The 27,386-nt window shown below is 45.9% G+C and overlaps 1 protein-coding gene across 1 annotated transcript in view; it reads right to left on the bottom strand.

The window, feature by feature from the left end:
* Positions 1–1,860: 1,860 nt before the first annotated feature.
* The window catches only part of LOC134965836 (zonadhesin-like), a 60,236-nt gene continuing 34,710 nt past the window's right edge, over positions 1,861–27,386 (bottom strand). The window contains exons 2-7 of the mRNA XM_063942213.1: positions 16,828–16,878; positions 6,589–7,472; positions 4,932–5,445; positions 3,204–3,379; positions 2,829–3,122; positions 1,861–2,254 (exon numbers count right to left, since the gene is read on the bottom strand). Of these exons, the coding sequence (XP_063798283.1) occupies positions 2,051–2,254; positions 2,829–3,122; positions 3,204–3,379; positions 4,932–5,445; positions 6,589–7,472; positions 16,828–16,876 (2,121 nt within the window). The 5' untranslated portion in view covers positions 16,877–16,878 and the 3' untranslated portion in view covers positions 1,861–2,050. The remainder of the gene's footprint in view (positions 2,255–2,828; positions 3,123–3,203; positions 3,380–4,931; positions 5,446–6,588; positions 7,473–16,827; positions 16,879–27,386) is intronic.

The raw sequence follows: 27,386 nt of genomic DNA, 5'->3' as shown, positions 1-27,386 counted from the left end.
CCCGTCATTTCAGTCACAGTCGTGTGGCAGACCCTGTCACTGAAATGATGGGTTGGTTAAAGTGTGCATGTCCTGTTTATACAACATAAGGGTGGGTGGGAGGGCCCAAGGACAATTCCATCTTGCACCTCTTTTTTCTTTCATTTGCGTCATGTGCTGTTTGGGGAGGGTTTTTTGGAAGGGACATCCTGCGTGACACTCCTAGATGGGCCCGGTGTTTGTCAGCCACTAGGGTCGCTTAGCTTAGTCATCCAGCGACCTCGGTGCAAATTTTAGGACTAAAAATAATAGTGGAGGTGTGAGGTATTCAGAATAGACTGAAAATGAGTGGAAATTATGGTTTTTGAGGTTAATAATACTTTGGGATCAAAATTACCCCCAAATTCTATGATTTAAGCTGTTTTTTTTAGTGTTTTTTGAAAAAAACACCCGAATCCAAAACACACCCGAATCCGACAAAAAAAATTCGGTGAGGTTTTGCCAAAACGCGGTCGAACCCAAAACACGGCCGCGGAACCGAACCCGAAAAATTTCAAGTGCACATCTCTACTTTTATACCAAAGTGTCACACCTGGGATTTTATAGTCGACTCCAACCTGGATGCACCCCTGATCAGACAGGCACTAGGACCCAGCTTATTGCTGGGTCGGTGGCATCAGCGGTCACATGTGTAGTGCCAGTGAGAGGAGAGTCTCTAAATCACAGCTTTCCCAAGAAGTAAACTGGTCCCATCTTACACTGCACCGCAGGTCCTTCCTGGGAATTACCCTGCAAGCTAGCCAGGTTGGATTCCTGGGTCACTGGACCCTGGTAAACCAAGCCGTGACCTAGATTAACAAAGGTCAAAAGCCCGGAGTAAAAAGGTGTACAACCGATTTACGCAACTGATGGGACAGGCTCAGAGACAAATGAGAGAACATGTACAGAAGATATTGCTGAAAGTAATATCACCTGGAGTACATCATAGATTCTCAGTTGACTGTAGAATTTGGTGGATGGATAATTTAACTTGCGAATAGTTTGGTAATAACTGCTTTATACAATGAGCTCCAAAAGCAGGGGGACATTTACTAAGCAGTGATGAGTGGAGAAATGAGCCAGTGTAGAAGTTGCCCATGGCAACCAAACAGCACTGAAGTAACATCCAAAATTTGCATACTATAAAATGCTAGAGCTGCCTATTGCCCCAACCACCAATTGGTAGCTCTATCATTTTATAGTATGCAAATTATAGATGTTACTTCAGTGCTGTTTGGTTGCCATGGGCAACTTCTCCACTGGCTCACTTCCCTGCTTAGTAAATGTCCCCCTCAGTCCTCAAAAAACCCCAACAATTCATGTTTTCCAGGTCTGCTCACAGAATCACAAGTGAAATAAGCAACTCCACCTGTGGATCTTTCAGAGTGTGAAAGAGAGTAATGAATACACGTCTGCACCAGCTAGGTGGCCTGGAAAACGAACTGTTGGTGTCCTTGAGGATTTACCAAGCCCTGGATGTAGATAAAGTACCAGCCAATCAGCTCCGGACTCAATATTTAAAACACAGTCTGACATGGTAGTTAGGGGCAGATTGGCTGGTACTTAATCATCCATAGTTTAGTAAATAGACACTAGAGTTTAGGAATCAGTGGTCTAAAAGAGTCATTTCCTGAGTACAGAGCAAGATCTCCCTTCCCCTCCTGTGCGTCAAATACCCATTTTCCTGACAGCGGAGTAGTGGTAGGTGACTAAAGCTGCCATACAGTCTGTTTATAGTGTAAGAAGAAGTGTGGCACAAATAGGTCTTTGATTAAAATAAATGCGAGAAGGATGGTGCCAAGTTGTTCATTCTTAAACTTGGGGAAAAGAGAGAATGAGTACTTTACATTAAGTCTTTTATTCATTAGCAAATGTGGTGCAGTGCCAACACTTGGTTCTCCAATGACAAGTCACAACATTAACTGTAGCATGAGACGAGAAATCTGCATAGCATAAAAAGAACATATGCCGTGTCGCAGCAACAAATAACCCAGTTACCAATAGGACAAGTCCTCTGATCTCCAGTAGAACATCAATTAGGCCAAGCTTTTCCTGAAGCACAGGCTCCACAATACTCCATAGAGAAGGACTCTGCAACCTCAATGGCAAGTTCTCCTGAGGAGTTGAACGTAAGATCCATCTTCCCTGGTTGGCCAATGGAAACCACATTCATCCATCTGGAAATGAACAGGTCTGGAGCCACTGTAACAGGTAGATCCATCATGTTACCATTTACCTGTTGGAAGACAAATACATTTGCATAATTTTTTTTTTTTTAAAGGTTGACAATTCAACAACCTTGTACATAGATGACAAGGGATGAAAATGGTTAGAGGCAGATGGAATTAGACTTTTGGACAATGAGAATGGGATTTTCCCCAGCAGCATAGAATAGAGCAGGTGCCAGAAGCGTAGAGGGGCATGTGGCAGCCGGATGAGAACCTTGAGGTAAGCAGTTTGCCATAGCTTGAGCAAACCAGATCAACTTCAACAGCATGGTTGCGATATAAGGAACCTGAAGAATGGGGCAACAGTGTAGCCAACACTCGACCAATGGAGATAGCCATGCAGGCATCTGAACCAACAATTATGAAAGTGCCATCAATTTACCAGGAAGTGCCAGCACTGACCACCAACTACACAGCTCCTTATGGATCTGAATGATGAAACAAAACCCACCACATCAGATCACTAATTTTAGGGCAGATGGTCACTCCTGCAGGTTCACAGCAGAATTAGAGAGGCTTGAGGGAGCAATTACACCAAGCGTTGCCCAAAGTAATTAACAATGTATTTATGTACCCACTCACCCAAACATCCAGGACAGAATTAATGGTGATAAAGCTCTGCTCAAAGAAAACGTGGAGTCTGGCTAGCACAGGTGGATTCAGGAGCAGGACAATTCTCAGCCACTGTGGCTGAGACGGGTGGCACTTCCTCAGTAGGTCATATGCACCATTTCCTGCCAGACCACTTGAAAAGTCACCAAATGTTGTGATGTTTGAATCATTTACAGTACAGAGGAGGCACTTGCGCTGGGATTCTGCGTTAGGGTCACAGCTGAGGTATTTTGGCTGGATTGGGACAGTCGTGTTCATCTGCATCTGAAGATTGAAACCATGATTACATCACCGAAAGGACACTCAAGTCATAGTGCAAGTCAAGTGCTAGAGGATGAGACGTACCTGGCTATTTCCATATGCCATGCACATGTTCATAGGGACACAGTCTGTTCCATCCCATAGCAATCCATTCATGCAGCGACAGCCTTCCGTGCAGTTTCCGGAACAGTCGAGCTTCCTGCAGTCACTACATGGGTCTATGCAAAGTTCGTACTCTCCTCCTTGAGGACACGGGAATGCTAGAAATATCACAGGAGGAGAAGCATTAGCTACTGTACAAACTTTCTGCAGCAGATGGTATGGTGGAGATGCTTCTGGTGGCAACACACAGATGTTTTTCTCCATTATCCCCAGTGCAAAGGGTCAATGAATAATCAAACTAGTTGTATATGATAGATGGTAATTCAGCCAGCCAATCAGCTCCCAACTTATTTTTCAAACATGTGACAGTAACCGATTGATTCCACTCATTGCACATGATGGTGCTCCAGCCATTCACAAGTTTTATCACTTGACAAATTAAACCCCAAGTGCCATAGGCTGCGCCAGGCATCCGTCACTTTGTATTTTATACGGAATGTGTCCGTTTCACACTGTGAATGCGATAGAAGCCTAAAGTATGCGTACCCTGCACATGACAGGTTTGCATTCTATAGCAGCGTGAGAAGGGTGCTAAACTGAGACACAGGTAAGAGAATAGGGACTGCTGACCATGCGTCGCACAACATTGTGTTTTACACTGTCACAATTTTGAGAAAGGTACAAAAGGAGCTTGGACCCAGTAGGCAACCCCAACTGTCGAGGGCGCTACCTAATAGAAGCCGATGGGCTTCTTTTTAAAGTAGAAGATGGATGCGTAGTATCAAACAAATTACGACACAAACAAAAAAAAATTTGAATTCAATAAACACAATCCTGTACATATACTATGTAATATTATTCCTCAGGAATCTTGTTCAAAAATAGCAGAGTTCCTCAATATGATAGTCTTCTGTTGCCTCTTTGCAACAGTGTTTCCGCTAACTGATGCAATGAGGTCCTACCCCTCTGTCAGGTTACAGACCACACTCACTGTTACTAGAGGATCAGAGACAATGGTCTTTAATAGCTGTCCAAGCCTCTGTGGGGGCTGGTCGCACCCTATGTAACTGGCCACATCCTATAACCATGGGTACCTACCACTGCATTTCCCCCATGGGTCCTACATGCCACAGTTGTACACTGTATATACACCCCTCTAGATAACATTACATATAAACATATCCCATTTAAAGGGTTCTTGAGCCACCCCATCCAACAATTTGCCTAGCCCATGGCTTTGGTTACCATTGGTCATTAACGTTTAAAATAGAATACCTGTTAGGGACCATATGATTTCAATCTCCCAGTCATGTATAAAAGCTAATTATAAACCGATTGAAGCTGGACTGTAGATAATGAAATCCTATGAGAGACTTCACATAAGGAGGAGAATAAAACTCAGTAAGTTTTGGAGGCAAAGGTGCCTTCACTGGTAAAGTACATTTAATAGTAGGAATCCCTTTAGATCTTATGGGGACATTTACTAAGCAGTGATAAGAGCAGAGAAGTGAGCCAGTAGAGAAGTTGCCAATGGCAACCAATCAACAGTAACATCTATAATTTGCATACTATAAAATGCTAGAGCTGATGGTTGATGGGGTAACTTCTCCACTGGCTCACTTCTTCGCTCTTATTACTTAGTAAATGTTCCCCTAAGTGTCTATGGCACTAGCAATATATTTTAAGAAATTACAATATCATTAGACTTACGGCAGAAGGCTGCATCCCGCCAAGGCTTAATGGCGATGCCAAGGGATTGACACACAGCTGCGTAGTCTTGAAGATCCCTGCAAGTCAAACCGGCATCTTCACTGCTGCCACAGAGATGACTCTGGCATGAAGCAAAGTAATCAGGGTTGACTATATTGAGGCATTTCTCAAATGGGCCATCTTCACCCAAGAACAGGCTGCAGACGTTGAACCTTCTACTTTTATCGAGGCTACAGACCACATTCCCAGCTGCTGCTACATAGCATTGGCTTGGGACTTGGGGCCGTTCATACGACATCTCCACATCTTTAATGGTTGCATCCTGGTGCATACACAATCCACCACATAGGTTATCTTGGTAAGCAATAGGAAGCTTAATTTCTAGAAGGCCATCTTGATCCCACTGTATGACCAGACCAAAGTCTGCCTCCAGTACTAACCGAGAACCATTGCTGCTCAGTTTGAGTGATTGAGGGATCAGGTAGGCAGGTAGATCAGTCAGCCAACCATTGACCTGAGAAAAACCCAAATTGGAACTTTTGTAAACAAGTTTAAAGTGAAAAATAAATAAAATTATAGTATTTACAGCAACATTGTCATAATAATGAAGACTTTAAAATTATCTTGCACAGTACCAAATGCAAACTGCTCTTCAATGCCTTAGAAGACACTACAGAGAATGTTTACAATATAAAAAGAAAAAGGTTTCCAAACACCGAAGTTCGACTTTGTATTGGAGTTTATCACATGAAGTCCACCACCTAAGCAACACGCCGCCCCCCCCCACCGCCACACACACTTCCTGTTAGTCTGATGTGTCTGCGACTCCTCTCCCTCCTTTATTCCCCTGTAGGATGGAGCAAGGTAAGCCAAGTAGCTTTAGGGCAATAGACTAAGAAAAGATGAGGGTAGAACCAGATTTACATGGGTCTTCCACCCCATTGCCATAGCCCACGAAAGGAATCCTTTGGGACAAAAATTAATATGGACCATACTGCTTGCACAATACCTAGATTAACACAATTGAACTTGTGTCAGTGACACCATTTAAGCCATTGAACAAACTACAGTGTTACAGAAGGATGATACTAAAACCTGATGAAGGTCTGAAGAAACGCAGGGTGAGCATATGTTAAACATTTTGGGTCTAGACCAGGTTTATATTTGCAATACTTGAGTTTCCTATCCAAACTTAGGGGTAAAGTCAGTTCTGTTATTATCAAACTGGCCCACACCACCACAATGATCTAAACTGCTCTGATCAGTTCAGAAGTACAGTAGGAGAGAAAAAGCATAAGGACAAAAATACGGTAAGCTCTTCAAGCAGTTTGGACAAATACTACAAAGAACAATTTATATGCCTATTGCTTACATTTGAAAACCTAGAAAATACCAATTTACAGTGGCAGAATCCTCTCAAATAGTTTGATAGAGGTCAACAATGAGACCACCACGTTGTATAATTTTCATGTTGGCTGATCTTTAGGCCAAGTCTAGACTTGCTTTTTGTTTTTTTTAAACTACGCAAAAAACTAAAAGCTGAATATTCCATGGGTCAACGCCCCTACCAAGCAGTGATTTTAATACATATACTGTAACGTTAGAGAGGTTAAACAGGTTCAATTTCAAACAAAAAAAGTCAAACATCTTGTCTTACCCATACACCGTTCTCGCCACCATTCATCTTCACAAAAAAGAGCTGCTCATAGATCTCCACTACAATACTTGTAGCAGGCTCATTTTCTTGCTTTCCGATGCTTACTGAAAAGAAAACTTGTGTAATACTATTATTGCATAGCTTTGCCAAGACCAAGTTGCACTCTCCAGGAATCAGTTGCATTTTTAGCCCATCACCAAACTGTAGAGTATTATTGCCAAGCTTTAAACTGCAACTGGTTGTAGTCGAAGGTAGATAATCCTGAAACACCGGAATTCCTGAGCTTCCTGTATCTGCTGTTGGAATGGAAACTGGCGGGGGAGTGGAGTAGTTGCTGGATGCTGGAGGAGATGCAGTCAGTGGTGCAGCAGTGTAGGTGCTGTATGGTAGAGTAGATGTTGGTAGGAGATCTGGCGGTGGAGCCGTGTAGCTGCTGGTTGGAGATATAGCTGCTGCAAGAACGGAGGCCAGTGGTGGAGTGGTATATTTGCCGAGAGCTTGAGTAGATTCTGGTGGTATGGAAACTGGTTTTGAAGTGGCGTAGCTGCTAGGTGGAGTAGATTCTGCTGTAGATGCTAGGGGTTGAGCTGTGGCGCTGATGACTGGTAGAGTAGATGTTGAAATGGAGACTGTTGGTGGAGCTGTAGAGCCATTGAGTAGGGAAATAGATTCTGCTGGGGTGGAAGCTGGTGGTTGAGTGCTGTACCTGTTAGGTGGTGGAGTAGATGCTGGAGGTTGAGCTGTGGCACTGATGGCTGGTAGAGTAGATGTTGATATGGAAAATGGTGGTGGAGTGGTGGAGCTGCTGGGTTGGACTGTATCTGCTGTTGGTGAATAGTCTGGTGAAGCAGGTAGTGCAGACAGAGGTGTCATGAATAAAGATACTGTGTGCAGCATGGTGAGAAGGGGCGGGGGGGGGGGGGGGGGGGGGCAGAAGAAAAAGAACATTAAAAAAAAGTTAAAGGTTTCACAACAGTTTTGTAAAAAATAAACCACCTTTTAGATCAGACATAATAAATTCAGTTCCAATAAGTTAAGGAATGACTACTGCACAGTTCTCTTGCAATGTTTCCACATGCACCTGCAGCAAATACCATATGTCATTTGCAGCTGCATTGGACAACTATACTGTAGCTAGCTGCTGTTTGAGGAGTGTTAGGACTTGCTTCAGGCGAGTTAGACATTGCTATTTGCTATTATACAGGCACTAGAGACTGGGATCCACCATGGTGAGAAGCTAACATGCCTAGAGAATAGACCATCAAGTCAGGTTTCAGAATCCCTTTCAGAATGTAGAAGTGGCCTTGTACTGCAGTCCTGAAGAGCAGGTAATACCTTGAATTATGAAAAGGTGAAATAATTGTATTCTAAAAACATGACCTGTACTTAAGATTAGCATTGAAAAACCACTGGTTTATAAGGTCAGATGGAGGTCTACAGCGCTTAAAGTGGTCCTGGAGGAGGGGGGAAAATCATCTCCCACGTGATGCAAAAGTGGGTGGCCTCACTAAGAGGAGGCATTGCCACACAATAGTACCAATTCACAACACCACCTCACAGTAGCATATTATTCACATTGCCCCACATATTAGTGCCCTTTACACAATGCACACAGCAGTGTCGTCGTCCCCCCCCCCAGCCTTAGAGGTGTTGAACAACCTTTGCTCATATGTGTTCCATGTGTCCCCTCTGCTTTCTTGTTTCCTTTGTCTGCCACTCTCCTCATGTGTCCATTTCTTCATCCTAGGTGACCCTCTTACTGCCTATATACCCTCCTTTGTGTCTGATCACCCGATTCTCGCTTCTTTACTTGCCCCTATACATCTCATAGGGACGTGTGGCAAGCTAAATGGCTCAGGTGGCAATGACTAGCACCAGAGCCAGACTTACACACATATTTCAGCCAGAGGGTCCATCTGGGCATTATACACAGGTGCAGCAGTAAACTCCTGGAATTTTGGAGAGTTAATCAGAGAAGTGCAGAAACGATAGATAGGGGGAAGATGCGCCGGCTCCCCTGCCAGTCCTTACGACAGAGCTTTAGCTATAAAAGTGATTAGAATAATGCAGAGAAAATATTTAATATATTCTTTGTATTTTTCATATACTTTACACAGTCAAAACTCTGACGCAAAGGTTAGTGGTACAGGAAAGGCGCAGTCTCTCACTACTGCACGTCACTGACCTCACTCCCTGTGTGTCACTCCCCCATCTCACCCCTTGCTACCCTTCAGACTCCGATTCTCTCTCACCCCCTGCTCCCGTCATTTCCCTCAGACACACCTCTGGCTCTGCTGGGAGAGAGACAGGAGGAGCAGGGAGCGTAGCTGGTTGCCGGCTGCAGTTTTTGAAGTTGTTAGCGGCTGCCAGCCATTCCTGTGGACCAGCTGCCAATCAAGAGATGCTGCGCTTTGAATCTGGCACCAATTGCACACCAACCACAGCTCGTGGACCGCCAGCCAATGAGAAACTGCCACTCGGCAGCTTCTCATTGGCTTACACCAGTTTACAGTCTATGTAATGTGTATAAGCGGCTCCGCTGCGTGGTGTAATCTGAATTGATACAATTATGTGGCCACACCCCTTCCTCATGAAGCCACACCCCTATTTTACTAAGGGATGCCAGAATAAATTCTCATGCCAAAATAAAAATATAGGCTTGGTACGCCCTTGAGAAGGATCACACGTTCCTTGTGATGCAGCGGCCTGTAAAGACAGCTGCAGGCTCCTGTGAAACATGGTGGCTGCCAGACAAGTTAGGATTGGTTTGCAGTTGTACTAAAGGGCCGAGAGTTAAATGAAGCTGCTCACAGGTAGGTGGTGTACTCAAATTAGGTCAGCCACTTTAACGAGACTAAAATAAAGTTAAAATTGGAGCAGTTAATTCACGCTTTCTGACCCAGAGTGCCTTCAAGGACTAAGTTTGGAGTTATTTAGTATTCCATGCCCCGGTCTAATACAGGAGAAACCTTTAGTGGTTGAGTAAGAACTTCTGTTGGTTGCCACCAGATATGTTCTTGCTGGAATTGAGGAGTATGGCCAAGTTTTATCTGGAATATTTTTAAATGTCAGCTTTCATTGGTAACACAACAGTCCTTAGAATGCCAGGTCCTAGAAAAACCAACAAATATAATTTCCCTTTCATAGGTAGATGGTGATCTGGGTGTTCCTAAAGAATGTGGTCAGGGAAACCATATGCAGTAAGACTGCAGTTCCTGCATAAAAACTACAGCAAAGCTGGCCCTAGGAATAGGCAAATGCCTAGGGGAACAAGCAGTTTCTGCCGATTAAAATAATATGTGGCATGCCTATATTCTGTGTGTGACTGCAGCTGTATCTTCATATGGAATGCTACATTAGTGTATTCCTGGAAATCACCGTGATGTACAGTAGAATTTTGTATGCAGATACAGCCACACACAGAATATAGGCATGACACAGATCATTTTAATCAGCAGAAGCTGCTTGTGCATCCTAGCCACAAAAAAAAGGCACCCGACATTAGCAGAGCTGCCTCACGCCAGGCATCTCCTGCTGCATGGCATATTGAGGAAAGATGTGAGGACACATCTGTATCCAAGCAGAGGCAGAGGTCACATTGTTAGCGGCCATGTGAGTGCCGTGTATGGGTGGGGTGGTTGTGCAGTAGTGTTCAGCATATGTGAAAGGGGCACTATGTGTCAATATGTGTATAAGGGCACTAATGTGCGGCATATGTGTAAGGGACATTATGTGTATAAGGGCATTAAAAGGTTGGAATAATGTGTAAGGTGTATTATGTTTGAGAAAAAATAAGATTTTACTCACCGGTAAATCTATTTCTCGTAGTCCGTAGTGGATGCTGGGTACTCCGTAAGGACCATGGGGAATAGACGGGCTCCGCAGGAGACTGGGCACTCTAAAGAAAAGATTAGGTACTATATCTGGTGTGCACAGGCTCCTCCCTCTATGCCCCTCCTCCAGACCTCAGTTAGGGAAACTGTGCCCGAAAGAGCTGACATTACTAGGAAAGGATTTGGAATCCAGGGTAAGACTCATACCAGCCACACAGTACAACTTGTGATAATTATACCCAGTTAACAGTATGAACAACAACAACAACTGAGCCTCATTAAACTGATGGCTCAGAACAAAAAACCCTATAGTTAAGCAATAACTATATACAAGTATTGCAGAATTCTGCACTTGGGACGGGCTCCCAGCATCCACTACGATCTACGAGAAATAGATTTACCGGTGAGTAAAATCTTATTTTCTCTGACGTCCTAGTGGATGCCGGGTACTCCGTAAGGACCATGGGGATTATACCAAAGCTCTCAAACGGGCGGGAGAGTGTGGATGACTCTGCAGCACCGAATGAGCAAACTCAAGGTCCTCTTCAGCCAGGGTATCAAACTTGTAGAATTTTGCAAACGTGTTTGATCCCGACCAGGTAGCAGCTCGGCAAAGTTGTAAAGCCGAGACCCCTCGGGCAGCCGCCCAAGAGCCCACCTTCCTCGTGGAATGGGCTTTGACCGATTTAGGATGCGGCAGTCCAGCCACAGAATGTGCAAGTTGAATCGTGCAACAGATCCAGCGAGCAATAGTCTGCTTAGAAGCAGGAGCACCCAGCTTGTTGGGTGCATGCAGGATAAACAGCGAGTCAGTTTTTCTGACTCTGGCCATCCTGGAAACAGATTTTCAGGGCCCGGACTACGTCCAGCAACTTGGAAGCCTCCAAGTCCTGAGTAGCCGCAGGCACCTACAATAGGTTGGTTCAAATGAAACGCTGATACCACCTTAGGGAGAAATTGGGGACGAGTCCTCAATTCTGCCCTGTCCATATGGAAGATCAGATAGGGGCTTTTACATGACAAAGCCGCCAATTCTGACACACGCCTAGCCGAAGCCAAGGCCAAAAGCATGACCACTTTCCACGTGAGATATTTCAACTCCACGGTCTGAAGTGGCTCAAACCAATGTGATTTTAGGAAATCCAACACAACGTTGAGATCCCAAGGTGCCACTGGGGGCTGAATATGCAGCACTCCCTTAACAAACGTCTGAACTTCAGGCAGTGAAGCCAGTTCTTTTTGAAAGAAAATAGACAGGGCCGAAATCTGGACTTTAATGGATCCCAATTTAAGGCCCATAGTCACTCCTGACTGTAGGAAGTGCAGAAATCGACCCAGCTGAAATTCTTCCATTGGGGCCTTCATAGCCTCACACCAAGCAACATTTTCGCCATATGCGGTGATAATGTTTTGCAGTCACATCCTTCCTAGCTTTTATCAGTGTAGGAATGACTTCAACTGGAATGTCCTTTTCCATCAGGATCCGGCGTTCAACCGCCATGCCGTCAAATCCAGTCGTGGTAAGTCTTGGAACAGACAGGGCCCCTGCTGTAGCAGGTCCTGTCTGAGAGGCAGAGGCCAAGGGTCCTCTGAGATCATTTCTTGTAGTTCCGGGTACCAAGTCCTTCTTGGCCAATCCGGAATGATGAGTATAGTTCTTACTCATCTCTTTCTTATTATCCTCAGTACCTTTGGTATGAGAGGAAGAGGAGGGAACACATAAACCGACTGGTACACCCACGGTGTCACTAGAGCGTCCACAGCTATTGCCTGAGGGTCCCTTGACCTGGCACAACATCTTTTTAGCTTTTTGTTGAGGCGGGACGCCATCATGTCCACCTGTGGCCTTTCCCAACGATTTACAATCAGCTGGAAGACTTCTGGATGAAGTCCCCACTCTCCCGGGTGGAGGTCGTGCCTGCTGAGGAAGTCTGCTTCCCAGTTGTCCACTCCCGGAATGAACACTGCTGACAGTGCTATCACGCGATTTTCCGCCCATCGGAGAATCCTTGTGGCTTCTGCCATCGCCATCCTGCTTCTTGTGCCGCCCTGTCGGTTTACATGGGCGACCGCCGTGATGTTGTCTGACTGAATCAGCACCGGCTGGTTTTGAAGCAGGGGTCTTGCCTGACTTAGGGCATTGTAAATGGCCCTTAGTTCCAGAAAATTTATGTGTAGGGAAGCTTCCTGACTCGACCATTGTCCTTGGAAGTTTCTTCCCTGAGTGACTGCCCCCCAACCTCGGAGGCTTGCATCCGTGGTCACCAGGATCCAGTTCTGTATGCCGAATCTGCGGCCCTCGAGAAGATGAGCACTCTGCAGCCACCACAGCAGAGACACCCTGGCCCTCGGGGACAGGGTGATCAGCCGATGCATCTGAAGATGCGATCCGGACCACTTGTCTAACAGATCCCACTGAAAGATTTGTGCATGGAACCTGCCGAATGGAATTGCCTCGTAAGAAGCTACCATCTTTCCCAGGACTCGCGTGCAGTGATGCACCGACACCTGTTTTGGTTTTAGGAGGTCTATGACCAGAGATGACAACTCCTTGGCCTTCTCCTCCGGGAGAAACACCTTCTTCTGTTCTGTGTCCAGAATCATACCCAGGAACAGCAGACGCATTGTAGGAACCAGCTGCGACTTCGGGATATTCAGAATCCAGCCGTGCTATTGTAGCACTTCCTGAGATAGTGCTACTCCGACCAACAACTGCTCCCTGGACCTCGCCTTTATAAGGAGATCATCCAAGTACGGGATAATTATAACTCCCTTCTTTCGAAGGAGTATCATTTCGGCCATTACTTTGGTAAATACCCTCGGTGCCGTGGACAGACCAAACGGCAACGTCTGGAATTAGTAATGGCAGTCCTGTACCACAAAACGGAGGTAAACCTGGTGAGGTGGGTAAATGGGGACATGTAGGTAAGCATCCTTGATGTCCAGTGATACCATGTAATCCCCCTCCTCCAGGCTTGCAATAACCGCCCTGAGCGATTCCATTTTGAACTTGAACTTCCTTATATAAGTGTTCAAGGATTTCAAATTTAGAATGGGTCTCACCGAACAGTCTGGTTTCGGTACCACAAACATTGTGGAATAGTAACCCCGTCCCTGTTGGAGGGGAACTTTTATTATCACCTGCTGGAGGTACAGCTTGTGAATTGCCACCAGTACTACCTCCCTGTCCTGGGGAGTAGCTGGCAAGGCCGATTTGAGGTAACGGCGAGGGGGAGACGTCTCGAATTCCAGCTTGTATCCCTGAGATATCACTTTTAGAACCCAGAGATCCACCTGTGAGCGAACCCACCGGTCGCTGAAGTTCTGGAGACGGGCCCCCACCGCACCTGGCTCCACATGTGGAGCCCCAGCGTCATGCGGTGGACTTAGTGGAAGCAGGGGAGGATTTTTGTTCTTGGGAACTGGCTGTATGGTGCAGCTTTTTCCCTCTACCCCTGCCTCTGGGCAGAAAGGATACGCCTCTAACCCACTTGCCTTTCTGAGGCCAAAAGGACTATACTTGATAATACGGTGCTCTCTTAGGCTGTGAGGGAACCTGAGGTAAAAAAGTCGACTTCCCAGCTGTTGCTGTGGATACGAGGTCCGAAAGACCGTCCCCAAACAATTCCTCACCCTTATAAGGCAAAATTTCCATGTGCCTTTTTTAATCAGCATCACCCGTCCACTGCCGAGTCCATAATACTCTCCTGGCAGAAATGGACATCGCATTAATTCTAGATGCCAGCCGGCAAATGTCCCTCTGTGCATCTCTCATATATAAGACTACGTCTTTAATATGCTCTATGGTTAGTAATATGGTGTCCCTGTCAAGGGAATAAATGTCATCAGACAGGGAATCAGACCACGCTGCTGCAGCACTGCACATCCATGCTGAAGCAATAGCAGGTCTCAGTATAGTACCCGAGTGTGTATACACAGACTTCAGGATAGCCTCCTGCTTTCTATCTGCAGGCTCCTTTAAGGTGGCCGTATCCTGAGACGGCAGTGCCACCTTTTTTGATAAGCGTGTGAGCGCTTAGTCCACCTTAGGGGATGTCTCCCAGCGTAACCTATCCGTTGGCGGGAAAGGGTACGCCATTAGTAACCGCTTAGAAATTACTAGTTTCTTACCTGGGGAACCCCACGCTTCACACAATTCGTTTAACTCATCAGATGGGGGAAAAGTCACTGGCCAAACATAATACCCTTTTTTGTGGTAACCGGGTTAATGTCAGAAATGTGCAACACATTTTTCATTGCCGTAATCATACATCGGATGGCCCTAGTGGATTGTATATTTGTCTCATCCTCGTCGACACTGGAGTCAGACTCCGTGTCGACATCTGTGTCAGCCATCTGAGGTAGCGGGCGTTTGAGTCCCTGGGCAGGCGCGGGCTGAGATGCCGGCTGTCCCAAAGCTACGTCATCGAACCTTTTATGCAAGGAGTTGACACTGTCGGTTAATACCTTCCACATATCCATCCACTCAGGTGTCGGCCCCGCAGGGGGCGACATCACACTTATCGGCACCTGCTCCGCCTCCACGTAAGCGTCCTCATCAAACATGTTGACACAGCCGTACCTGCACACACACAGGGAATGCTCTGACTGAGGACAGGACCCCACAAAGTCCTTTGGGGAGACAGAGAGAGAGTATGCCAGCACACACACCACAGCGCTATATAATCAGGGATTTACACTAACAAAAGCGATTTTCCCTATAGCTTCCTTTATATATAGTTTTGCGCCTAAATTTAGTGCCCCCCCTCTCTTTTTTACCCTTGATGTCTGGAAACTGCAGGGGAGAGCCTGGGGAGCTGTGAAGAGAAAATGGCGCCGGTGTGCTGAGGAAGATAGCCCCGCCCCCTTCTCGGCAGGCTTCTCCCGCTTTTTTATCTGTATAATGGCGGGGGATTATGCACATATACAGCTTAAAAACTGTATTATATGCCAATTTGCCATGTAAGGTACTCTAATTGCTGCCCAGGGCACCCCCCCCCCCCCAGCGCCTTGCACCCATCAGTGACCGGAGTGTGTGGTGTGCATAGGGAGCAATGGCGCACAGCTGCGCGCTACCTTAATGAAGACCGAAGTCTTCAGCCTCCGATTTTCTCCAGTTTCTTCCGTCTTCTGGCTCAGCAAGGGGGACGGCGGCGCGGCTCCGGACGATCGGGCCCTGTGTTCGATCCCTCTGGAGCTAATGGTGTCCAGTAGCCTAGAAGCACAAGCTAGCTGCAAGCAGGTAGGTTTGCTTCTCTCCCCTAAGTCCCACGTAGCAGTGAGTCTGTTGCCAGCAGAACTCACTGAAAATAAAAAACCTAAGAAATACTTTTCTTTCTAGGAAGCTCAGGAGAGCCCCTAGAGTGCATCCAGCTTTGGCCGGGCACAGATTCTAACTGAGGTCTGGAGGAGGGGCCAATGCACACCAGATGTAGTACCTAATCTTTTCTTTAGAGTGCCCAGTCTCCTGCGGAGCCCGTCTATTCCCCATGGTCCTTACGGAGTACCCAGCATCCACTAGGACGTCAGAGAAATTAATAATGAGTGTCAGTAAGAGGCATTACTGTGTGGTATGTGTATAAATGCATTAATAATGTGGCATTATGTGTATAAGGTGCTCTACTGTGATCCAATGTGAATAAAGAGCAATATGGTGTGGTGTATTCTAAATGAGGAGCAATTCAGTGAGATATAATGTGAATAAGAGGCACTACTGTGAGGAGCAACATATATAAAGGTAAAGTGGTACTACTGTGTGATGTAACGTGAATAAGGGACACTATCGCATGATAAAATGTGAATAAAGTTGCAATACTGTACGGCATAATTTGAATTGGGGGTACTATTGTGTGGCCATGCCCCTTCCCAGCAAGAACATACACTTTTTGGGCTGTGCGCACTGTTCCTACTTAAAATATAGGGGGTAGGAGCACCAAAATGAGGACTGCTATGGTTGATGGTGCTGGGAAAGGGGTGCAGGGTCAGAGGCGGAACTAGTGGCGGTGCTAGAGGGCACTAGTCAGTATCTTGCACAGGGCATCAGGTTGGTTAGGGCTGGCTCTGCACTACAGCCAAGTCTGAGCCTGGCTGATCACACGACCCAAAAATAGAACGCAAAGAAAAAAAAAAAAAAAAAAGTTGAGAAGTCACCTGCTGGTAAATCGACACATCATTTGTCAACCAATAATAGAAGCTGGTTGCTATGGGCAAGAGGTCACCTTATATGAAAGATGGTTGGATTAGGTTTGTCATCAGCCTTCACCGAGATCCTTAAATAGGGACCACTTTTTACTATGGCATCTGTTTATCTGCAATACGCACCCCCCCCCCCCCCACCCCATTTCATTTTGCTCTTTGATAAAAGCTACAAAAGAAAATATGTAACAGTATGTACAAACCCACTTACCCGTCAGGCACAGGAAGGAGCCAACATAAAGGAACAACTTCAGATCCATTGCTGTAAAACGGAACAATCAGAAAGTTACAGGGCACAAGACAGTGCAGGGTGATCGTATAACACTTCTATGAAAGGGTTTTGATCCAGCACATCTCAGATGGCAAATGTATGAACGACATAAAAAAACCTATCAGAGGAAGGTAACATGTGTCAGAGGAGGCTGCACCCTATCTATCCACGGATCTAGGTAGGCTTGAGAAATAGTCAAGAACATGGCAAGTTTAATGCTAAAAAATGCAAAGTCATGCACTTAAGTCTCAAAACCCCAAAGGCTAAATATAGTACCAAGGGTACTATACTGGGAACTACTGAGGAGGAAAGGGATTTAGGAGTCATTACCTCAGGTGATAAAGGCAGGAAAGCAATGTAACAAAGCAATGAGAAAGGCAAGTCAGATGCTTGGTTGCATAGGGAGAGGAATCAGTAGCAGGAAAAAAGAAGTGATAATGCCACTGTATAGGTCATTGGTACGGCCCCATCTGGAATACTGTGTCCAGTTCTGGAAACCATATCTCCAGAAGGATATAAATGAGAGTGTACAAAGAAGGGCAACTAAAATGGTGCATGGCCTACATCACAAAACTTACCCGGAAAGGCTAAAAGATCTTAACATGTATAGCTTGGAGCAGAGAAGGGAAAGGGGGGACATGATACAAACTTCCAAATATACCAAGGGTCTTAAAGTTCAGGAGGGAAACATTCTTCAAAGGAAGGGCAGTATTAGAACTTGAGGGAATACACTGAGACTGGAAGGGGGGAGGTTCAGGGGAAATTTAAGGAAATATTACTTCACAGAAAGGGTAGTTGATAAGCAAATAGACTCCCATCAGAGGTGGTAGAGGCTAAGACTGTAAAGCAATTTAAACATGCTTGGGATAGACATGAATATCCTTACAAAGAATTAAGGAATTAAGGTTAAAAAAGGGTTGAGATTACAAAAAAAAAAAAAAAAAAAAAAAAGGGGAAGGCGGCTTGGGGGGGGGTGGGGTGGCCGGTTCAGACTAGATGGGCCAAGTGGTTTTTATCGGTAGTCAGATCCTATGGATACAGTGAAAGCTGCCTTGTGCCAAACATGGCCAGCCTAAGTAAGGATCACAGCAGTGAACATTCCCCCCCCCCTCAACAGGAAATACAAAAATAAAATGAAATAAAAGTACTCTTTATAACTATAAGTGGAACTGAAAGCCTAGTCAGACATGTTCTAATGGTAACAAGATCTTTTCCACCACTGGGTAACCCCATGTTCCGATGAAGTCACCTTTCACTGGGGTGGGGGGGGAGTTTGCAGAGCTGGGGAGGCTGCACAGAACCCCACCGGGTCAGGTCTCACTGCACTGTGCATATTGCCTGGATTCTGCCCTAGCAGGGTTATTGCTGCTGATGAGGGGGGAGAAAGCCTCTGTACAGGAACCCAGGCTTGGTAAATTGCCAACAAGACACAAGCCATATTGCCACCACATTAAATGCTACTTTGCATGGATACATTGTAAAAATGAACAAGTAGACCCCTAATTCAGTCTCTATTCTGTGCATCCCTTATATAAATATACCATAAACTATACACCCAACCAGTTTATCTTTAGGAGGAATAAATAGGGAACTGCAGGCATTGTATAGTGGCATCCACCCTGTATGTTATAGTTTGCACTTGGTGAGGTCTGTAGCAGCGTATACTAGTCAGGGATTATAGACTAGGTCAGCTGGGAACAAGCCACTAAATAAAACATACAGTAAAACTATTACATAATAAGAGTGTAAAAGTGTACCTGTCTGACATAGACCTTACCTCAGTATGATCCTGACCACATCCACACACTGCACAAATCACACCCACAAGCCCACCACTAGATGCTCCCACCCAACTGCGCTCAGGCCTAATAAACGTTCCGCAATCAAAGGGGCCTGACCATTAACCAGTGGAGTCCCAGAAACCCATATGTATAACAAACAGGTGCATTAAGCTTTAAAACCGGCCCACCTGCCAGGTCAGGTTTTCCAGCTAGCCCAATCGGTGCACCTGATATCACACACAGGAGAACAGAGCTGGTTCCCAAGCATGGAGTATGTAAATGTCATCCAAATCAGCAGCTGCAGAGGGCTCCTTGTGATGGAAGGAGCCTATTTATCAAGCCTTGGAGAGTAAACAGTACGTACTAACCAAATCAGCTCATAACTGTCATTTTTTAAACACAGCCTGTAAGGTGGCAGTTAGGAGCTGATTGGCTGAGACTTTATCACCGTGCTATTTACCCTTTGATGTATAGGGTGGAATGGAAAAAAAGAGATTTTATAGAAATCTCCAGTTCTAAATAGCTTAAAATTGTCACAATTCTCTTACTATAAGGAATAATTTTCATTCTATTAGATTACAGTGTTTGCTCAAATAAAACAAGATTATTTTTTTGCACTTTACATGATTGTCCCTAATTATAATAAAAGGAGAAATCTTGCAGTTTAGCTTTGCAAATTGCAATTAATTGCAAGTAAATATATACCAAGCTTTAGTAACAGCAAGTAGTGCAGAATAATTAGGCTTACCATACTACCCCTTTAAACTGGGACACTCCTAAATTACACAGTGTCTGTGGCTGATTAAAACCAGGTGATATGCAGGTGTGAAATCATCCAGCCACAGAACCTGTGTAATCCATGAGTTTCCCGGTTTATAGGGATAGTATGGTAAGCCTAAGCATAAATATCTGTTACCTGTGTAACAGTGCCACCTGGTGTTGGATCAATTACATTGCTTAATATATATTGTCCCTGATTCTCAGACGCAGTGGAGTGATGTATTTCTCACGCTCATGCTGCACAGTATTAGAATTGTAAAGGGAGTTCATGGATGGTGAGTGGGGGGTTATGGGGGGGCTAAAAGAACGCATGTATCGTCGCAGGCGTGTCTTGGGTGTGTCGCTGAAATCTGTTGCATCCAGAGACGCTAAATTGCTCGCGTAGGAGGCCAGATGCAGATCGATAAACTGCACCTTCAACAGGGCAGATGTAAGTTTCAATGGTGAATCTAAAGATGTATCTAGTGCAGTGATGGCTAACCTTGACACTCCTGCTGTTGTTGAACTACACATCCTAGCATGCCCCGCATCAGTTTTAGCATGGCCAAATAGCAAAACTGCAGCAGGGCATGCTGGGATGTGTAGTTCAACAACATCTGGAGTGTCAAGGTTAGCCATCACTGATCTGTGGTAGTTCAGCCTCTGTGGATGCTGACAGTGGGAATTTCAGACCGTGCAGATTTGGACACACGGATTTATACCAGTAAGGACTATGTAGCGCCATTTGAATAAAGACGCAGACACATCCGACTCAGAAACATACCCAGTATCTTCTCCTTCACATGAGCCACTGAAGCTCTAAGGGTTACCTAGGAATCACCCCTTGAAGGTGGAACCACCCGCTCCAAGAGGCAGCATCACCCACCCTCTGGCCAGGGCCGTATTGAGGGGTGTATGAGGGCCCTGGAGGTGGAATGTTTGCTACCCCACAGACCCTACAGCTGGATAGCAGGGAGCCTAAAGCAGCATCTTGCAGCCCGTAGCGGATTCGGTATGAAATACCGGCGGTCAGGAGACCAACGCCGGAATTCCTGCAGCAAGCGCAGTGAGTCCCCTCGTTGGATCGCTGCAGTCCCCATGCTTTGGGCCTGATGATGGCGAGCTTCTTTTGGCATTTCCTCATGTCAGTATTCCGGCGTCTGTATCCTGACAGCCGGTAAGTTAACTGCATCAGCTTTCAGAGAGGCAAGTTCCCCTACTAGACCTTTATTTATTTATTAGCAGTTTCTTATATAGCGCAGTATATTCTGTTGCGCTTTACAATTAGAACAACAGTTATAGAACAGAACTGGACAAAAACAGACAGACATAGTGGTAGGAAGGCCCTGCTCGCAAGCTTACAATCTATAGGGAAATAGGCATTGATACACAAGGATAGATGCTACCTGTTGCATAATGGTTCACCAGATTGCTAGGTTCTTAATGGGTTGTATGATATGATCACCCAGCAATATTGGAAGACAAAATATATGAGGTTATGTGGACTGTACAGAGAGGATGTAACTGGATAGAGAAGCATTGAAGGTTATGTGGTAGAGATGAGCGGGTTCGGTTTCTCTGAATCCGAACCCGCACGAACTTCATGTTTTTTTTCACGGGTCCGAGCGACTCGGATCTTCCCGCCTTGCTCGGTTAACCCGAGCGCGCCCGAACGTCATCATGACGCTGTCGGATTCTCGCGAGACTCGGATTCTATATAAGGAGCCGCGCGTCGCCGCCATTTTCACACGTGCATTGAGATTGATAGGGAGAGGACGTGGCTGGCGTCCTCTCCATTTAGATTAGAAGAGAGAGAGAGAGAGAGAGAGAGAGAGATTGACCTGATTTACTGGAGCTTAGGAGTACTGTAGAAGTGTAGAGAGTGCAGAGTTTACTAGTGACTGACCACAGTGACCACCAGACAGTGCAGTTTTATTTAATATATCCGTTCTCTGCCTGAAAAAAACGATACACACAGTGACTCAGTCACATACCATATCTGTGTGCACTGCTCAGCCCAGTGTGCTGCATCATCTATGTATATATATCTGACTGTGCTCAGCTCACACAGCTTATAATTGTGGGGGAGACTGGGGAGCACTGCAGTGCCAGTTAATAGTTATAGGTTATAGCAGGAGCCAGGAGTACATATTATATTAAAATTAAACAGTGCACACTTTTGCTGCAGGAGTGCCACTGCCAGTGTGACTGACCAGTGACCTGACCACACTGACCACCAGTATAGTTAGTTAGTAGTATACTATATTGTGTGATTGCCTGAAAAAGTTAAACACTCGTCGTGTGACTTCACTTGTGTGGTGTTTTTTTTTTTTATTCTATAAAAAACTCATTCTGCTGACAGACAGTGTCCAGCAGGTCCGTCATTATATAATATATACCTGTCCGGCTGCAGTAGTGATATATATATATTTTTTATATCATTATTTATCATCCAGTCGCAGCAGACACAGTACGGTAGTTCACGGCTGTAGCTACCTCTGTGTCGGCACTCGGCAGTCCGTCCATAATTGTATACCACCTACCCGAGGTTTTTTTTTCTTTCTTCTTTATACATACATACTACTAGTACTACATCTCTATATCAACCAGTCTATATTAGCAGCAGACACAGTACGGTAGTTCACGGCTGTAGCTACCTCTGTGTCGGCACTCTGCAGTCCGTCCATAATTGTATACCACCTACCCGTGGTTTTTTTTTCTTTCTTCTTTATACATACATACTACTACATCTCTTTATCAACCAGTCTATATTAGCAGCAGACACAGTACATTACGGTAGTTCACGGCTGTAGCTACCTCTGTGTCGGCACTCGGCAGTCCGTCCATAATTGTATACCACCTACCCGTGGTTTTTTTTTCTTTCTTCTTTATACATACATACTACTACATCTCTTTATCAACCAGTCTATATTAGCAGCAGACACAGTACGGTAGTTCACGGCTGTAGCTACCTCTGTGTCGGCACTCGGCAGTCCGTCCATAATTGTATACCACCTACCCGTGGTTTTTTTTTCTTTCTTCTTTATACATACATACTACTACATCTCTTTATCAACCAGTCTATATTAGCAGCAGACACAGTACAGTACGGTAGTTCACGGCTGTAGCTACCTCTGTGTCGGCACTCGGCAGTCCGTCCATAATTGTATACCACCTACCCGTGGTTTTTTTTTCTTTCTTCTTTATACATACATACTACTACATCTCTTTATCAACCAGTCTATATTAGCAGCAGACACAGTACAGTACGGTAGTTCACGGCTGTAGCTACCTCTGTGTCGGCACTCGGCAGTCCGTCCATAATTGTATACCACCTACCCGTGGTTTTTTTTTTTCTTTCTTCTTTATACATACATACTACTACATCTCTTTATCAACCAGTCTATATTAGCAGCAGACACAGTACGGTAGTTCACGGCTGTAGCTACCTCTGTGTCGGCACTCGGCAGTCCGTCCATAATTGTATACCACCTACCCGAGGTTTTTTTTTCTTTCTTCTTTATACATACATACTACTACATCTCTTTATCAACCAGTCTATATTAGCAGCAGACACAGTACGGTAGTTCACGGCTGTAGCTACCTCTGTGTCGGCACTCGGCAGTCTGTCCATAATTGTATACCACCTACCCGTGGTTTTTTTTTCTTTCTTCTTTATACATACATACTACTACATCTCTTTATCAACCAGTCTATATTAGCAGCAGACACAGTACAGTACGGTAGTCCACGGCTGTAGCTACCTCTGTGTCGGCACTCGGCAGTCCGTCCATAATTGTATACCACCTACCCGAGGTTTTTTTTTCTTTCTTCTTTATACATACATACTACTACATCTCTTTATCAACCAGTCTATATTAGCAGCAGACACAGTACAGTACGGTAGTTCACGGCTGTAGCTACCTCTGTGTCGGCACTCGGCAGTCCGTCCATAATTGTATACCACCTACCCGTGGTTTTTTTTTCTTTCTTCTTTATACATACATACTACTACATCTCTTTATCAACCAGTCTATATTAGCAGCAGACACAGTACAGTACGGTAGTTCACGGCTGTAGCTACCTCTGTGTCGGCACTCGGCAGTCCGTCCATAATTGTATACTAGTATCCATCCATCTCCATTGTTTACCTGAGGTGCCTTTTAGTTGTGCCTATTAAAATATGGAGAACAAAAATGTTGAGGTTCCAAAATTAGGGAAAGATCAAGATCCACTTCCACCTCGTGCTGAAGCTGCTGCCACTAGTCATGGCCGAGACGATGAAATGCCAGCAACGTCGTCTGCCAAGGCCGATGCCCAATGTCATAGTACAGAGCATGTCAAATCCAAAACACCAAATATCAGTAAAAAAAGGAGTCCAAAACCTAAAATAAAATTGTCGGAGGAGAAGCGTAAACTTGCCAATATGCCATTTACCACACGGAGTGGCAAGGAACGGCTGAGGCCCTGGCCTATGTTCATGGCTAGTGGTTCAGCTTCACATGAGGATGGAGGCACTCAGCCTCTCGCTAGAAAAATGAAAAGACTCAAGCTGGCAAAAGCAGTAGCACCGCAAAGAACTGTGCGTTCTTCGAAATCCCAAATCCACAAGGAGAGTCCAATTGTGTCGGTTGCGATGCCTGACCTTCCCAACACTGGACGTGAAGAGCATGCGCCTTCCACCATTTGCACGCCCCCTGCAAGTGCTGGAAGGAGCACCCGCAGTCCAGTTCCTGATAGTCAGATTGAAGATGTCAGTGTTGAAGTACACCAGGATGAGGAGGATATGGGTGTTGCTGGCGCTGGGGAGGAAATTGACCAGGAGGATTCTGATGGTGAGGTGGTTTGTTTAAGTCAGGCACCCGGGGAGACACCTGTTGTCCGTGGGAGGAATATGGCCGTTGACATGCCTGGTGAAAATACCAAAAAAAAACAGCTCTTCGGTGTGGAACTATTTCAACAGAAATGCGGACAACAGGTGTCAAGCCGTGTGTTCCCTTTGTCAAGCTGTAATAAGTAGGGGTAAGGACGTTAACCACCTCGGAACATCCTCCCTTATACGTCACCTGCAGCGCATTCATAATAAGTCAGTGACAAGTTCAAAAACTTTGGGTGACAGCGGAAGCAGTCCACTGACCAGTAAATCCCTTCCTCTTGTAACCAAGCTCACGCAAACCACCCCACCAACTCCCTCAGTGTCAATTTCCTCCTTCCCCAGGAATGCCAATAGTCCTGCAGGCCATGTCACTGGCAATTCTGACGATTCCTCTCCTGCCTGGGATTCCTCCGATGCATCCTTGCGTGTAACGCCTACTGCTGCTGGCGCTGCTGTTGTTGCTGCTGGGAGTCGATGGTCATCCCAGAGGGGAAGTCGTAAGACCACTTTTACTACTTCCACCAAGCAATTGACTGTCCAACAGTCCTTTGCGAGGAAGATGAAATATCACAGCAGTCATCCTACTGCAAAGCGGATAACTGAGGCCTTGGCATCCTGGGTGGTGAGAAACGTGGTTCCGGTATCCATCATTACTGCAGAGCCAACTAGAGACTTGTTGGAGGTACTGTGTCCCCGGTACCAAATACCATCTAGGTTCCATTTCTCTAGGCAGGCGATACCGAAAATGTACACAGACCTCAGAAAAAGAGTCACCAGTGTCCTAAAAAATGCAGCTGTACCCAATGTCCACTTAACCACGGACATGTGGACAAGTGGAGCAGGGCAGGGTCAGGACTATATGACTGTGACAGCCCACTGGGTAGATGTATGGACTCCCGCCGCAAGAACAGCAGCGGCGGCACCAGTAGCAGCATCTCGCAAACGCCAACTCTTTCCTAGGCAGGCTACGCTTTGTATCACCGGTTTCCAGAATACGCACACAGCTGAAAACCTCTTACGGCAACTGAGGAAGATCATCGCGGAATGGCTTACCCCAATTGGACTCTCCTGTGGATTTGTGGCATCGGACAACGCCAGCAATATTGTGTGTGCATTAAATATGGGCAAATTCCAGCACGTCCCATGTTTTGCACATACCTTGAATTTGGTGGTGCAGAATTATTTAAAAAACGACAGGGGCGTGCAAGAGATGCTGTCGGTGGCCAGAAGAATTGCGGGACACTTTCGGCGTACAGGCACCACGTACAGAAGACTGGAGCACCACCAAAAACTACTGAACCTGCCCTGCCATCATCTGAAGCAAGAAGTGGTAACGAGGTGGAATTCAACCCTCTATATGCTTCAGAGGTTGGAGGAGCAGCAAAAGGCCATTCAAGCCTATACAATTGAGCACGATATAGGAGGTGGAATGCACCTGTCTCAAGCGCAGTGGAGAATGATTTCAACGTTGTGCAAGGTTCTGATGCCCTTTGAACTTGCCACACGTGAAGTCAGTTCAGACACTGCCAGCCTGAGTCAGGTCATTCCCCTCATCAGGCTTTTGCAGAAGAAGCTGGAGACATTGAAGGAGGAGCTAACACGGAGCGATTCCACTAGGCATGTGGGACTTGTTGATGGAGCCCTTAATTCGCTTAACAAGGATTCACGGGTGGTCAATCTGTTGAAATCAGAGCACTACATTTTGGCCACCATGCTCGATCCTAGATTTAAAGCCTACCTTGGATCTCTCTTTCCGGCAGACACAAGTCTGCTGGGGTTGAAAGACCTGCTGGTGAGAAAATTGTCAAGTCAAGCGGAACGCGACCTGTCAACATCTCCTCCTTCACATTCTCCCGCAACTGGGGGTGCGAGAAAAAGGCTCAGAATTCCGAGCCCACCCGCTGGCGGTGATGCAGGGCAGTCTGGAGCGACTGCTGATGCTGACATCTGGTCCGGACTGAAGGACCTGACAACGATTACGGACATGTCGTCTTCTGTCACTGCATATGATTCTCTCCCCATTGAAAGAATGGTGGAGGATTATATGAGTGACCGCATCCAAGTAGGCACGTCACACAGTCCGTACTTATACTGGCAGGAAAAAGAGGCAATTTGGAGGCCCTTGCACAAACTGGCTTTATTCTACCTAAGTTGCCCTCCCACAAGTGTGTACTCCGAAAGAGTGTTTAGTGCCGCCGCTCACCTTGTCAGCAATCGGCGTACGAGGTTACATCCAGAAAATGTGGAGAAGATGATGTTCATTAAAATGAATTATAATCAATTCCTCCGCGGAGACATTGACCAGCAGCAATTGCCTCCACAAAGTACACAGGGAGCTGAGATGGTGGATTCCAGTGGGGACGAATTGATAATCTGTGAGGAGGGGGATGTACACGGTGATATATCGGAGGATGATGATGAGGTGGACATCTTGCCTCTGTAGAGCCAGTTTGTGCAAGGAGAGATTAATTGCTTCTTTTTTGGGGGGGGGTCCAAACCAATCCGTCATATCAGTCACAGTCGTGTGGCAGACCCTGTCACTGAAATGATGGGTTGGTTAAAGTGTGCATGTCCTGTTTTGTTTATACAACATAAGGGTGGGTGGGAGGGCCCAAGGACAATTCCATCTTGCACCTCTTTTTTCTTTTATTTTTCTTTGCGTCATGTGCTGTTTGGGGAGGGTTTTTTGGAAGGGCCATCCTACGTGACACTGCAGTGCCACTCCTAGATGGGCCCGGTGTTTGTGTCGGCCACTAGGCTCGCTTATCTTACTCACACAGTCAGCTACCTCATTGCGCCTCTTTTTTTCTTTGCGTCATGTGCTGTTTGGGGAGGGTTTTTTGGAAGGGACATCCTGCGTGACACTGCAGTGACACTCCTAAATGGGCCCGGTGTTTGTGTCGGCCACTAGGGTCGCTAATCTTACTCACACAGCTACCTCATTGCGCCTCTTTTTTTCTTTGCGTCATGTGCTGTTTGGGGAGGGTTTTTTGGAAGGGACATCCTGCGTGACACTGCAGTGCCACTCCTAGATGGGCCCGGTGTTTGTGTCGGCCACTAGGGTCGCTAATCTTACTCACACA

This window comes from Pseudophryne corroboree, chromosome 10 (assembly GCF_028390025.1).
Source record: "Pseudophryne corroboree isolate aPseCor3 chromosome 10, aPseCor3.hap2, whole genome shotgun sequence".
In the NCBI taxonomy this organism is placed as follows: Eukaryota; Metazoa; Chordata; class Amphibia; order Anura; family Myobatrachidae; genus Pseudophryne; species Pseudophryne corroboree.
The sequence above is the reverse complement of the archived record's forward strand: the minus strand, read 5'-3'. Positions and strand labels throughout refer to the sequence as shown.